Genomic DNA, 14,554 nt, shown 5'->3' with positions numbered 1-14,554 from the left:
ATGCACTCATTTAGGTTTCTCGAACTGTCTATCTGTGTCGACGATTTGTTGCCACAGGTCAGTAAGTGACTGTGGACACCAGAATGTGTAAAATTTCTAATTCTTTGTATTATTATAATCGTACTTTGAACCTATGTGGCTGTTTGGCTGCAATAATTGTACTATTATTAAAGATTCACGCCATAGGTTTTCCTCCTCTATGGCTGGAGGATGAAGATCACTGGCTGGGAGGGACTACGCAAGATCTTTGAAACCAGGCTACAACTTTCGTTCGAATAACGTCTTCGAGCATTGCAAGAAGTGAGAAATTTTGTCGTCTGCTTATATGTTATATGTAATGTGTTAAGATCTTGAGCAAGTGATAAGTCGAAAAATGGCTTCAGGACCACTGAAAAAGGTGCGGTAATCGCATTAAAAAGTTATATTGCGTGTTTAAAATGCTAATAAAATAGGAATGCATCAGGAAATCTTCATATCAATCGTATAATTATAGTTTAAGCTTAGGGGCGCACATGCGAATCACTACGTTCGAATTAGTGTTTTATTTCTTGCAGAATACAATTATAATTTCTTACAGGCAACAGGGTTGACTGGGTTGGCAGTTGCCGTAAATCCGCATCATGCCCTTAGCGTCCTTTACGGTAAGATACTTAGGGCTCTGCAGAAAATGCCTGAAGACGCCGCGTATAGAAAGTACACGCAAGAATTAGTCATGGAACGAGCACGCATCGTAAAGACAGTAAGATATTTTTTTTAATATTGTGATACACTAATGCAATTATGTCCTTTATTCTGTATTCTTCAAACTGTTTCCCTGTGTTAAATGGTATTACACGTTATCAACTTTTATTTCTTATTCATTCATCCATAGAAAAATTTCTTGTCATTTAAGTTGTTTATTCTCAAAATCTAACTTGTATCCAGATATTAATTATGAGCCGTGGCAAAATTCTATGCTTGACGTCGCCCACAAAACAAATATCACTTACATGCGAAACAGAATCTGTATGAACAAACGGCACCCTAATAAATATAAAACACAAACTTTTTCAATTTCTTATTAATTTATAATCAATTTTTACAATGATGGAAGAGACCAGCATGATGTGAAGAGAGAACATAAGTCCTCAAGCAGGAATGCTGCGTATTTGATTGGTGTTCGCTGATTAATATAATGGCATCATTATTGATACCATCACAGTCATCCAGTCTTTTTATTTCAGCTAATCTAATGCAGTTGAGATATATTAGATTCTTTCTGATGAATTTCACCATCTTCAAAGTGTAAAACAGTTTCTTCTATATAGGCAGTTTCATTCTTGAGTAAATTAGTCTATTGCTTGTTGTGATCAGCTAGTTCTGACCTTGTAGCCATGGTTAGGTGATACCTATGAAACATCCAACATACAGTATAGTTACATATACATATATTCCAAAGGGTACCTAGATGGAATGATATAGATATGTTTATTCTTCTTCTACCAATAGCATGTGGAGTAAGACTTCGTAAATGCCTGTGTGTGTGTGTGTGTGTGTGTGTGTGTGTGTGTGGATGGGGGGGGGGGGCAGGGTGTTTGTTTGTTTTTTGTGTGTGTGGACTGTCAGAAGAAAAGCTCTAGATTCTTTGCATAGTACTGTTTCTAGAAGTTTTTGTAAGTAGGCTTTTTGGGATAGTATACATTATCTTAAGGAGTCAACTGATTAACTTTTTCAACATTTTGCTCCTTGTGAGTCATATTTGTGACAATTCATTTTGCCCTCCTATGCAAACATTCAATATCCCCTGTTAGTCCTATGTGCTATGGGATCTCTCATACCATCATTAATATTTTTAGGTGGGTTCCTTAAGTGGGTTGTAGACTTTTCCCATTATCTTATGTATAAACTGAAGTCTGTCACATTGTTACCTATAATTGAGCGTATTTGATCACTCCATTTCCCATCCCAACAAATTATTACACCCAGTTATTTGTATTGGTTGACTGATTCCAGTTGTAACCTGTTGATGTTGTTGTCATATTATACTACTATTCTGTGCCGTGAAGAGCACAATTTTACATTTCTGAACATTTAGAATAAGTTGCCAAGATCTGACTGAATATTTGTGTAGTTTATCCAAACAGTACTTCATTATACGTAACTGTATTACATGCAAGAAAATCTAAGGTTACTGGTAGTAGTATTTGAAATTTGGAAGGTCATCAATGTTCAGTATTAACAGCATGGGTCCCAACACACTTCGTAATAAGTTATGTAGTGGACAACCCCCCTCCCCTTTCCTTGCATTTTTTGTATTTTATATATATGTACGTAATAAACATCAGAATTGTCATCAGAGACTTGTTCATTACTAAGCGGGCACGATATCGTGGCAGTTTTAGGTGGGGAGTGCTTAGAAATATTGTTGCATAAGATACCAGTAGAGGTCATGCCTGAACTATTACTGCCAACGACAGCAAACAATTGCGCTGTGGTCACTATCAAATGCTCTATGTATTCGAGTTTGTTTGTATTGTAGATTGCTTGGTTTCTTCTTTCTCTATTTCTATTTATTATTATTATTTTTTTCTAAATGAGTGGAGAGAGGGACTTAAATGCAACTTTGACCACAATAAAAGGAATCAGCGATCCATATGACTGTTATGACAGTTCTGCTCCCAAGGAACCACAGATTGTGGATGTAGGATAGCAGCTCTTAAAGAGGGAGGCGGAGCTTATTCTCCCGCGCCATTCTTCCCCCTTCAGACAGTGTAAGTTCTCATTTGTGTACAGTCACAGCTGACTGCCACAATATACTGCCCACATAATATCTAATATAGGTTTTCTGAATTTACCTCTCAGTTCTTTCTGATGACAAACAGTGCATAAACTGTAGCACGTCAGGCAGTACTATAGATGAATCTGTTAACCACCACCTTCATTCAGCGCTCAAGTTTGTTGAATTCACCAGCTGGTAAAGGAGTTGTCATCTTCCAACCTCATAGTCAATTGGTGAAGGAAAATTGGGGGAAAAAATCTTGCAGTCACAGATTTTATCAGAGTGGTCCTGAACAACATACTAAAAATACTGGCTGGTGGGGGCATGTGAAGGTCACTTTTTATATTTTTGTTGAATAAATCAAAATTCATGACTTGTTGCACAAATATTTCGCTGTACAAAATTAATCTACATTAAATTTCGTATTCTTTTGTGTAGTACTGATTGTATGTTGCAGGGAACAGGAAAATGAAAGATCATTAAAAATGTTTTCTGAAAAATATAATCATCATTTAACTTTACATCAGATTTTATTTCACAATCCAGATTTTAGACTTGGGCCATTATCAAGTGATAAAAGTATTATAAATCAGTAGACTTGAGTAGAACACAACTCATTGTCAAAACATGTATCTTCTGTTATACAAACCACTTTTGTCAAAGTAAATGTGACAACATTTGTGTAATTTGCTGATTTACAGGTGATTAGCATGACTCAGTTGAAATGGTTGCAGAGAACCAAATGACAGGTTTTAAACTTTGCTACACTGTGTCTAAGCAGCCACTGACAAAAACACAATGTAGCAAAGTTTAAAACTTGCGATTTGGTTAACTATTTTTCCACAACCGTATCAACTGAGTCATGCTAATTGTTTGTAAATTAGCATATTACACAAATGTTGTCAAATTTATTGTGACAAAATTGGTTTATCTAACTGAAGATACATGTTTTGATGACTTGGGTTCTACTGAAGTCTAATGATATACTTGGTAATGGCCTAAGGCTGAAATCTAGATTGTGAAATAAAATCTGTTGTACAGCCACGTGGCAGTTGTATCTTTCAGAAAGTTTCACATGACTGTGGCTCTGTACAAAAGTAAAATTATTAATTAAAAACATTGTTTTAACAGTATAAAATTAATGTTCATCCTTAAATAAAGTGGGTTAAAAGGGAATATTATATGTAACACCTCTAAGTGCAGAAGATCTGTATGAAGGTGTAAATTGTATTCCAGGGTGTGACAGGGTGAAAGGTGAGGGGGGGGGGGGGGATGCATGTAGTAGAAGTGTGAGAGAAGGTAGGTTACTGGTTTGTGTTCATGTACTTTCCTCCTTGACACGTCTGCAATCGAGCAGGTAATCCCCCACTTTATCTAGCCCACCACATCACAAGAAGCAACTACAGGGCATCTCACAAAGTTATGCTGATCTTCCACAGCATGCTTTTTGAATCACTTGTGATGCAGTTTGCAGAGATGTCCAAGGATGTTAATTTTCCACAAAATACATTAACACTACAGGAACTGCTAATAACACTAACACAAGCGCATATGGACAGAATCTATGTAAATCTGCACACTGTTCTACACTGCTAAAGGGCGAATTGGTTCTTAGTCATCTTGTATGGCAGCTTTAGTGGTCTTCCAGGAAAGGCAATTTCCCCTGTTAAGAGACTTCTAGATTTTCAAATTGGAGACAGACTGTACCTCCTCAGCATTGCCTGGCCAGTTCTTGTATGTCAGTAGATGAAATAACTTGCCTGAACTTTTACATTACTTTACTTTTTTTACTTTACATGTGGCAAGGGCCTGCTCTATGAGCCTCTTCCACTTCTGCCTGTCCAATGCGCTGTTTGTCCAGTTGCTGCTGCTGTTCATCCTCATTGTGTCCTTCCAAATGTTATCCTGCCATCTGATTCTGGGTCTCCCTCTTCTTCTCATTCCTTCTATTGTTCTGCTGAATGCCATTCTAGGTAGTCTATTCTGTCATTCTTGCTATATGGCCTGCCCAATTCAACCTTCTCTTGAGCACTTCGACGATGTTACGGTGTTTGTACAGCCCTCGTAATTCTTCATTTCTTCTTATTCTCCATTTCATGTTATTTTCGTTGTATACAGGTCCAAAAATTTTCCTTGGTACTTTTCTTTCGAATATTAAGTTTTTCTTCATCTTTCTTTCTAAATATTGTTTCACATCCGTAAAACATCACAAGTATAATGGTTGATTGATATAAGTGGATTCTGAAGTTACTGCTAAGTGATCTTTTTCTTAGAATTTTGATGAAACTAAAGTGTCTTGTTTGCTGTTGATAAACGGGCATCTATTTCTATATCTGTTCTGTTGTTATTACTAAAAATACTTCCTATGTACTTGAAGTGGTCAACAGTCTTGAAATTGAATCCATCTACAGTCAGAGGCGCATCTTTTCTGGTTTTCTTACTTATGGGCAGGTATTCTGTTTTCTTCATTAACCTGTAATCCTGTTTTCTCAGCAATTTTGTAGTAATTTTGCATCATTCTGATTAATTCTCTTTTGGAACTACTTATTAGTGCTACATCATCTGCATAGGGAAGTCTTGTAATGTTCACATCCTGTAGCTGAATCCCTTGTGGACTGATTTTGGAAACTTCTCTATCAATCTTCTCTAGGACAAGGTTAAATAAAATAGGTGAAATGGCATCCCCTTGTCTCAGTCCAGTGTACACCTTAAAATCTTCAGTTTCTCCAACTGGTGTCTATGCGACATAAAGTTTCATCGATACACATTTTAACTGATATGATTAATTTTGATGGTATTTTAAATTCCTTCATTATATGTAGGAGTGTCTGTCGGTGTAGGCTATCATAGGCCTTTTTAAAATCTACAAATAATATGTGGACATCTACATTGAATTCTCATGCCTTCTCAGTTACTTGTCTTAGGGTGAATAAGTGATCTAATGTGGATCTGTTTCTGCAGAAACCACATCGGTAGTCCCCAATCAGTTCTTCTGTTGTTGGTATCAGCCTGTTTAATAGGCAGCTTGATAAGATTTTGTAGGTGACATCCAGTAAGGCAATTCCTCTGTAGTTATCACAAACTAGTGGATCATTCTTCTTAAATATGGGGCACACAATTGCAGTTTTCCAATCTGCAGGAATGGTTTCCGTCTCCCAAATTGTTTCTATTAACGCCTGTATTTCTAATTCCAGTTGTGGACCTCAATTCTTTAATAACTCAGTGTATATCTTGTCCTTGCCACAAGCCTTGTTATTCTTTAATTTCTTTATTGCTTGCTGTATTTCATTTACTGATGGGGTAGTAAACCGTATCAGCTGTATCAATTGTATCGGATTCTTCCAATTTAAAGTAAGAGTGTGGATCATTGCAGTTGAGAAGTTGTGAAAAGTATGTCTTCCATCTGTTTTGTATGTCACTTTTGTTGGTCAATATTTTCCCATACTGATCCTTTATAAACTGTTCCCTTTTATTGAATGTACCAAAGGATATTTTTACATTTTGATACATGTGCCTTGTCCTGTGATGTTGGGAATCATCCTCTGCTTCTCTGATCATGTTGTTATAGTATTCCCTTTTCTCTTGTCTTAGGGTTATTTGCGTTTCTTGGAGTTTATAGTATCTTTCCTTCAATGTCATATTGTCCCTTTCTTTAATCCATGCATTCCTCGCATTTCTTCTTTCCAGCACTTTTTCTTGACACTTTGTGTTAAACCAAATTTTATTAGGTCGTTTTCTTTCACCTATGATTTTGGAAGCTGCTTCTTGATTACAGCCCTTCAGGTGTTTCCATCTGCTTTCGACATCCTGTGTTTCTGCATTGGTCAGTCTGTTTTGTAGGTTGCTTTTAATTTCTTTTATATCTACTTTTGCCATGTTTCTTATGTTATATCTTGTAATTTCTTCTCTATTTCTATTAACTTTCCTTTTGAGTTTCACTTTAATTTTTGATATTATTAATGTGGTCTGTGTCACAATTCGCTCCCCTAAAGGTTCTGACACCTTTAATGCTGTTTTGGAATCGTTTCTGGATAGCTACATGATCTATTTGATTGACTACCTTTCCATCTGGTGATATCCATGTTCCTAAATGAATGTGCTTATGTTGAAATTTTGTGCTGCTTATCATGAGGCCATTTGTCGTTGCAAAGTTTATAAGTCGAACCCCATTCTCTGAACTTTCCTCGTGTAAGCTAAAATTTGTGATGGTTGACTTGTAGATTTCTTCCTTTCCTACTTTGGCGTTAAAATATCCTAATGCTATTTTCACATTGTGCCTACTTAATAAGTTGTACGTTTGTTCCAGTTGGCTGTAGAATTCTTCTTTCGTGTTGTCATCCTTATCTTCTGTGGGTGTGTGTTCATTTAGAAATGTAATGTCTAACCACTGCATCTGAATTGTTATGTATGATATACGTTTATTAACATGTTTGAAATCCCTTACTGAGTCATCTGTTGATTTATGAATGTAGAAACCGGTTCCAAATTCATGGCGCTGACCGCAGTCTCCATACATTGTCCCATCTGCTATTTTCAGTGAACGTTCCCTGCCATCTTACGTCTTGGAGAGCTACCAGTTGCACTCTGTATTTTCTTAATTCGTTTGATAGTATTTGGGCAGTTCCAGGACGATACAGGCTTCTAATATTCCATGATCCAAAAGAGAAATCCTTGTAGCTTTGCCAGTTTTTGTTCCAGTAAATCCTGTCCTGTTTCCGAGGCTGGCATTGAGTATCCTGACCGTTTCATGTTTTTTTTTACACGAGTGGGTTGGTAGCCTTCTGCACAACCCCCAACCTGGAGGACCAGGAGTCTTGATTTTGGGGTACTCTAACCCTAGGAGGGTTGCCTTCACCGCGGCTGAGCGAGCCTCTCCTGCCCGTGCTAGTTTTGGTCCACCCCGGGTATTTTATTTGCCCAGTACCATCTATATCTAGACAGCATTCCCCTATCCACCACCTGGGGAGGTGCCCGATGGGGGACTAGCGAACCCCACACGGGGTTTTACATAGTGGAGCTATTTTCAGAGTATTAAATGAGTACTTTATGCAGGTGTTAAGTGATCTTTTATGTAAAATACTTTCCTGTAAACAACGGCTGAGCAGTATACTTGAAAGTTTGACATTGTCAGGGACCTATATAGTGTTGATGGGAAACGATTTGGAGCGGTAAGTGTGACACCTTGCTGCTGCCTATCAGTGGCGGCATATTGTTAGGCCATGTAACTGTGTTGCGGTCAGTTGATGGTGAATTAATGAATGCTCAAAAAGTCACTGCACTTTCTCATCATTAACTGCTTACGGGTAGCTTGCATACATCTTTTCTATTCGGGAATTTCCGGTATTGTAGAGTGGGCTGTACTGAGTGGAGCCACTTACCACACTTGCAGTATATCTTCAAAGATAGCTGTGAGTATGTCTGATGGAATGGGACCAATCACAGTCAAGTTTAGAACAGTAATCTCTTTAATGCATTGCTGACTTATGTTGAAATATGATAATCTAGAACACCTAGGCAACCTACTTCTGTTGTAGAGGGATGCAATTTAAGCCTCAGGATCTCTTCAGATGATGGAAGAGTTGAGGCTGGAGTGATGTATTGTATATCCCTCATGCTATGAAAAGTATTTCAGCCACAGATAGTGGAGACAGTGAAATACACATTATCAAATACATATTGACAGCATGTTACACTTGTGACAGGCTCTTCAGTGTTGTAAACAGTTTTCAGCTCCAGCTGTTCAGTTTTTTTATATAATCGCTCACTTAACATAAAGCAAATAACAACTCACATAATAAACAAAAAAATAACTGCTAGGTATAAACACAAGCTCGGTAAAGTTATTTTGTCTGGTCACGTTAAAGGACTGGACAGGAAGTGCGAGGAAGATATAGTCTGTCTATAAAATAAAAAGCAAGGAGCACTTGTGGTGGCAGAAGTTACCTTCTGTGGAAGAACACTACAGCAGCTTTACAAAATGTCTAGGAATTCATTCCCTCTCTAGCAGTGTAGGACAGTGCACAGAGACTTGCGAAGATTCTGTCCATATGCCTGCCTGCATTAGTATTATCAGTAACTCATATCAGCATCCCACATAATGTTACTGCATTTTGTAGAAAATAAACGTCTCGGGGCGTGTCTGCGCACTGCGACATCAGTAGTACGTAAGTCGTACAGCGGAAGGTTGGCATAACTTTGAGACATACCCTGTAGCTTCTTTTTGTGATGGGGTGCACTAGATAGTGGGGAATCGTGTGCTTGATCTTAAATTTACAAACCTCTGAATGAGGGATGTGCATGGATACTATCCCGTGACCTAACTTCCTTCTCACTTCTGCCCTACACATCTCTCCTTCATCCTGTTACACCTGTGGAATACAATCCCTTAACATAGCTCCAATGCAGTTAGGTGTGGAACACACATTTAATATTTGTTTGTAGGCCACTTAATTTAAAGATAAACATTAATTTTATACCATTCAAATAATTTGCGATTTTTCCATCAATGAGGAAATTTAATCCTAGAGAAAAAATGTATTGGACTTTTTTTATTATTATTATTTAGTTTAATTTTATATCAGGAAAGAATTCCATTAGGAGACACAGTTTGAGTTATTCGAGAAAATCATAAAAAGGGACCTTTAAATGTACGCCGCCCCCCCCTCCTTACCCCCAACACTACCAGTCAATATTTTTAATTTGTTTTTCAGGACACTCTCCTGTAGCACTGTGCAAAAAATTTGCGACTGTGCAGTTTTTTGCCTAATCAACCTTTTTGGTCTTCGCTGACTGGGCTATAACCTACATCTACATCGATACACTGCAAATCACATTTAAGTGCCTGGCAGAGGGTTCATTGAATGACGTTCAGAATTCTCTTTTATTCCAATCTTGTATAGCATGCAGAAAGAACAGACACCTATATCTTTCTGTACGGGCTCTGATTTCCCGTATTTTATCATGGCGGTTGTTTCTCCCTATGTAGGTTGGTGTCAACAAAATATTTTCGCATTCAGAGGAGAAGGTTGATTGGAATTTCGTGAGAAGATTCCTCTGCAACAAAAATGCCTTTGTTTTAATGATGTCCACTCCAAATCCTGTATCATTTCAGTGACTCTCTCTCCTCTATTTCGCAATAATAGAAAATGTGCTGCCCTTCTTTGAACTTTTTCTATGTACTCCTTCAATCCTATCTGGCAAGGACGCCGCACTGCACGCAGCAGTATTCTAAAAGAGGATGGACAAGCCTAGTGTAGGCAGTCTCCTTAGTAGGTCTGTTACATTTTCTAAGTGTCCTGCCAATAAAACGCAGTCTTTGGTTAGCCTTCCCCACAACATTTTCTGTGTGTTCCTTCCAATTTAAGTTGTTCGTAATTGTAATTCCTAGGTATTTAATTGAATTTATGGCCTTCAGATTTGACTGATTTATCGTGTAACCAAAGTTTAATGGATTCCTTTTAGCAGTCATGTGGGTGACCTCACACTTTTCGCTATGTAGGATCAAGTGCCAATTTTCACACAATAAAGATATCTTTTCTAAGTCGTTTTGCAATTTGTTTTGATCTTCTGATGACATTTAGTTGATAAACGACAGCATCATCTGCAAACAACCTAAGACAGCTGTTCAGATTGTCTCCCAAATCATTTATGTAGATAAGAAACAGCAAAGGGCCTATGACACTACCTTGGGAAATGCCAGAAATCACTTCTGTTTAGACGTCCAGCTACTCTACAGATCAGTCTGTCATCACAGCCATTGTTTTCGGGGGTGGCAGGGACAACTGTCACTTCAGTGGGGCACACCTGAAGTTACTTGTACTTCTGTTGTCACTTTCCATGAACACTCTGCACACTCACCCTATCTGGCAAACCTTAATCTGGTCGCATTTTTTGTAGCCCATATAATTATACTTTTGTTAATAATTATTGGTGTGGTACCAAGTCAAATGCTTTTTGGAAGTTGAGAAATCCTGCAGCCATCGAACTGTCTTAATCCATAGGTTTTGTATCATGAGGCAAGTGCATTATCAGTGTTTTTGGAATAAATATTGGTTGGCTTGGAGGAGGTCATTCTGTTAGGAGTACTACATTGTGTTTTATCTCTGAATGGCTTCTATGGTTTTATACCAAGTTGATGCCAATAAGGTAGGACAGAAGTTTTGTGGGTCACTTCTGCTACCCTTCTTACGGATGGGTGTGATGGTATGAAAGAACATCACTGGGCACTGTTTTTTGTTCAAGGGACCTAAGGTATGTTCTGGTTATAATGGGGACTAACTTGGGTACAAATTCTGTATAGAAGTTGACGGGGATTCCATTGGGCTGAGGAACCTTGTTTAATTTTAGCAATTCCAGCTGTTTCTCAACATCACTGACATTAATATCTAAGTCACTCCTCTTAGCAGTGGTGTAAGAAGTAAATGAGAAGTAAATTGGAGCTGTACATTTGTAGATTCCTTAGTGAAGGAGTATTTGAAAACTGAATTCAGCATTTCTGTTTTAAAAACTACTATCAGTTATGGATGTGGATCACTGATTGTGATTAATAGAGACTTCAGAAATAACTGCAAGCAGTTGGCTTTTGTGATGGTTCAGTTTTATTTTACTGTGACTAGTTGCAGGATGTCTAACAACTCATCAGATAGAACGCACTTTTAATGATTGAACTGTTGTGGGAGTCATTTATTTCCACATGACAACCCCCACAATGCTTCAATCAATCATTAAAAGGGTGTTCCATCTGAAGAGTTGTTGAGTGGCTTGAAAACACTCGTGGGACAATAAAAATTGAACCATCACAAAAGACAACAGCTTCAGTTATTTCAGAAAATCTTTTTCTACTTTTGCTTTGCTGTCCTCAGTTTCTGTGTCATCTGTGTATGTCTGGACATGAATTTTGATGCCATTGACAGCCTTTACATATGACCAGAATGTCTTTGTAAAGATCTTTTGATAAGCTTTTTCTGCTGTACTCATTGTAGGCTTCACACAGTAATTCATTACGCCCAAATGTGTTGCATGCAGTGTCTAGCCATAGCCCTAAGTTTTGTTTTACACATATTGTGAAGAAGTTACTGCTTCTTTGCTTTTATTACAGTGACTTTGTACCATGGAAGGTCCCTCCCATCCCACCATTAATTGTTCTACAAAGTTCCTACATATGCAGTGTGTGGTGAACTATTATTTTAAACTTCAAACATAGTTCTTCTACATGCTCTTTAGAGGTAATACGTAATCACAATAATCCATATAATGTTCTACTACAATAAGGAAACATGTTACATGCATGTGTCCTTTTTGTAAAGGACCAAAATATCTTGTGCATATTTTGTTTGATAAAGATTTGTAACACTACAGTACCCATTCACAGATACATACCTGTCAGCAAGTTAGCTGATGTCATAAGTAATGCACTGTTCAGTAATATCTCAATGCTAGTCTCACCTTTGGTAGGGGCAGGGTTCAAATTCCTGTCATGGCAGCCACATTTAAATTTTCTGCTGTTTACCTAAATTGCTTAAAGTGAATGACATAGTGGCCTTGGAGTCCGGCCCCGGTAGCTGAGTGGTCAGCGTGACAGAATGTCAGTCCTAAGGTCCCGGGTTCGATTCCCGGCTGGGTCGGAGATTTTCTCTGCTCAGGGACTGGGTGTTGTGTTGTCCTAAACATCATCGTTTCATCCCCATCGACACGCAGGTCGCCGAAGTAGCGTCAACTCGAAAGACCTGCACCAGGCGAACGGTCTACCCGCCGGGAGGCCCTAGCCACACGACATTTCATTTCATAGTGGCCTTGGAAAGGAACTGCAGATTTCCTTGCTCAGAGAAGTCCTAATCTTTGTTCTTTCTTCAATTGGCACATTGCCGCACTAAGTGCTAAGTGATTAACATCTTATGTATTTTACAGATTAAGGTCTCTCAACTGATATATCAGACAGGCTAGGTTGTCTATAGTTTGAGGAGTGCTTGTCTTAACTTATTACTGATTTGTCAAGATGTTTAGTAGCAACTTGATCTGTATACAGTAACCATAGAGTGCACTATTTGTGCTTTCTTATGCTAGACGGAGAATAACATTAAAATTTGCTGCATCATGAGTGACTCCCTTGTAGCGGGTGTAATCCTTTAGTAGAAAGCTGTGGAAAGTCTATTCTTCTCTTGTGCCTTCATGATCTTCTGTGGTGAATTGTAGATTGCACACAAACATTTTATGCAAAGTCATGGCGAAGCTCAAATGGTTTAGATGCACTCTCTTGGTGCCTGTGTATCATTCTGCAGTAGAGACTAGTGCCTGTGTGTGCCTTTTGTTTAAATAAACTAAGGTGTATTAAACTACTTGTTAATGTTCCACACTCCAAATCTCTTTCCCTTCTACTTGAAGTCTCCTGTTAATTGTTCATTCCCCTCTTTATCCTCACCAACTACTGTTCTTACCTCTGTGTGCCATTTTTAAAATGGTTTTCACACTCCATTTTGTCGCTTTTTCTCTCTCCTTACTGTTTCATCATGATAATCTTTTCATCAGATGCAAGGAGTTGTTAATCAACTTTTAATATTTGTAACTATGGACAAATCTGTGACTGAACGTGCATTTGTTTCCAGACACCAAATGTTCAGGACATTGAGAAGAAAATAAACTGTGGGCAGGTGGAGGAACTTATAATCCAGGCTGAGAACGAACTGACTCTAGCACGTAAGATGCTGGGGTGGAAACCGTGGGAGCCCCTGATGACAGAACCACCACCAGACCAGTGGAAATGGCCACCAACCAAGTAGTGTGGTATTCATCTTGTGTAGCAAGCACTTTAATGTTAATAAAAGGCCATAATATTTTCAACAAAATTGTGTGTGATGATTTTTGTCAACCCAAACCTGTTATTCCTTTGAGATTTCATATTTCAGGCAGTTACATAGTTTAATTCAAAATAGGCTTCTGTTTGCCTTGATGAACGTGGTACTCACAGATTTAAGTTAGAACAACAATGGATATTCCTGGTTGGAATAATACATAAAGGCCACCAGACACCTATAGCTGAGCCATGTGTGGCGTACACACACACACACGCAACAGAGTACAGTATTTGCACTAGCTTTTGAACTCTTTCTGTAGTAAGATATGCACATTCATATACACAGACACCCAAATGCACACAGCTGCAGCCACAGAGGATTGACAGTTGATTATTGATAGCAGCTGCCTGGGGAGATAGAGGTGAAGAGTGGATATGGAAGGACACATAAGGTGAGAAGAGAGTGGCAGGATAGTGTGGAGCAGGTCTTGGCTGCATATGTACATGGGGGAGGGGAATATTGGTGGCAGAAGGCAGGACACAATCTGAGAGGGATTGCAGGATATGTTGGACAGAGAATTCCCACCTGCGTAGTTTTGAAAAACTGCTGCTAGAATGGAGTGTCCAAATGACTCTCACAGTGAACCAGCTGTTTGTCATTTGTGTTGCGGTGTGCAGTGTATGTGGCAATTGGATAGTCACGTTTGCAGCCTTTCACAATTTAGCAGCGGTCATTCATGCAGTTACACAGTTGGTTACTTACCATCCCCACATAGAATGCTGGAACATAACTGCAGCATAGCTGATGCATAACATGGCAGCTCTCACCTGTAGCTCTGCCTTTTATAGGGAAGGAAATTCCTGTGACTGGACTGCTGTAAGAAGTGATGGCATGTGTGAGATAGGTCTTGCACCTGCATTGACTACAGTGGAATAACCCATGGGATACAGGATTGGAGTAGGGATGGACAAGGATTTTTCTGGAGGTTGGGTGGGGGGTGAAATAA

At 38.6% G+C, this 14,554-nt stretch overlaps 1 protein-coding gene across 1 annotated transcript; it reads left to right on the top strand.

Moving 5' to 3' along the window:
* The first annotated feature begins 237 nt into the window (after positions 1-237).
* LOC126100400 (NADH dehydrogenase [ubiquinone] 1 alpha subcomplex subunit 5) lies at positions 238-13,599 on the top strand. Its single transcript, XM_049910996.1, has 3 exons — positions 238-397; positions 578-739; positions 13,360-13,599. The coding sequence occupies exons 1-3, from the start codon at positions 374-376 to the stop codon at positions 13,531-13,533; spliced, it is 360 nt and encodes a 119-aa protein (XP_049766953.1). The 5' UTR covers positions 238-373; the 3' UTR covers positions 13,534-13,599.
* Positions 13,600-14,554: the final 955 nt, after the last annotated feature.

The sequence above is a fragment of the Schistocerca cancellata genome, chromosome 9, assembly GCF_023864275.1.
Source record: "Schistocerca cancellata isolate TAMUIC-IGC-003103 chromosome 9, iqSchCanc2.1, whole genome shotgun sequence".
In the NCBI taxonomy this organism is placed as follows: Eukaryota; Metazoa; Arthropoda; class Insecta; order Orthoptera; family Acrididae; genus Schistocerca; species Schistocerca cancellata.
The sequence above is the reverse complement of the archived record's forward strand: the minus strand, read 5'-3'. Positions and strand labels throughout refer to the sequence as shown.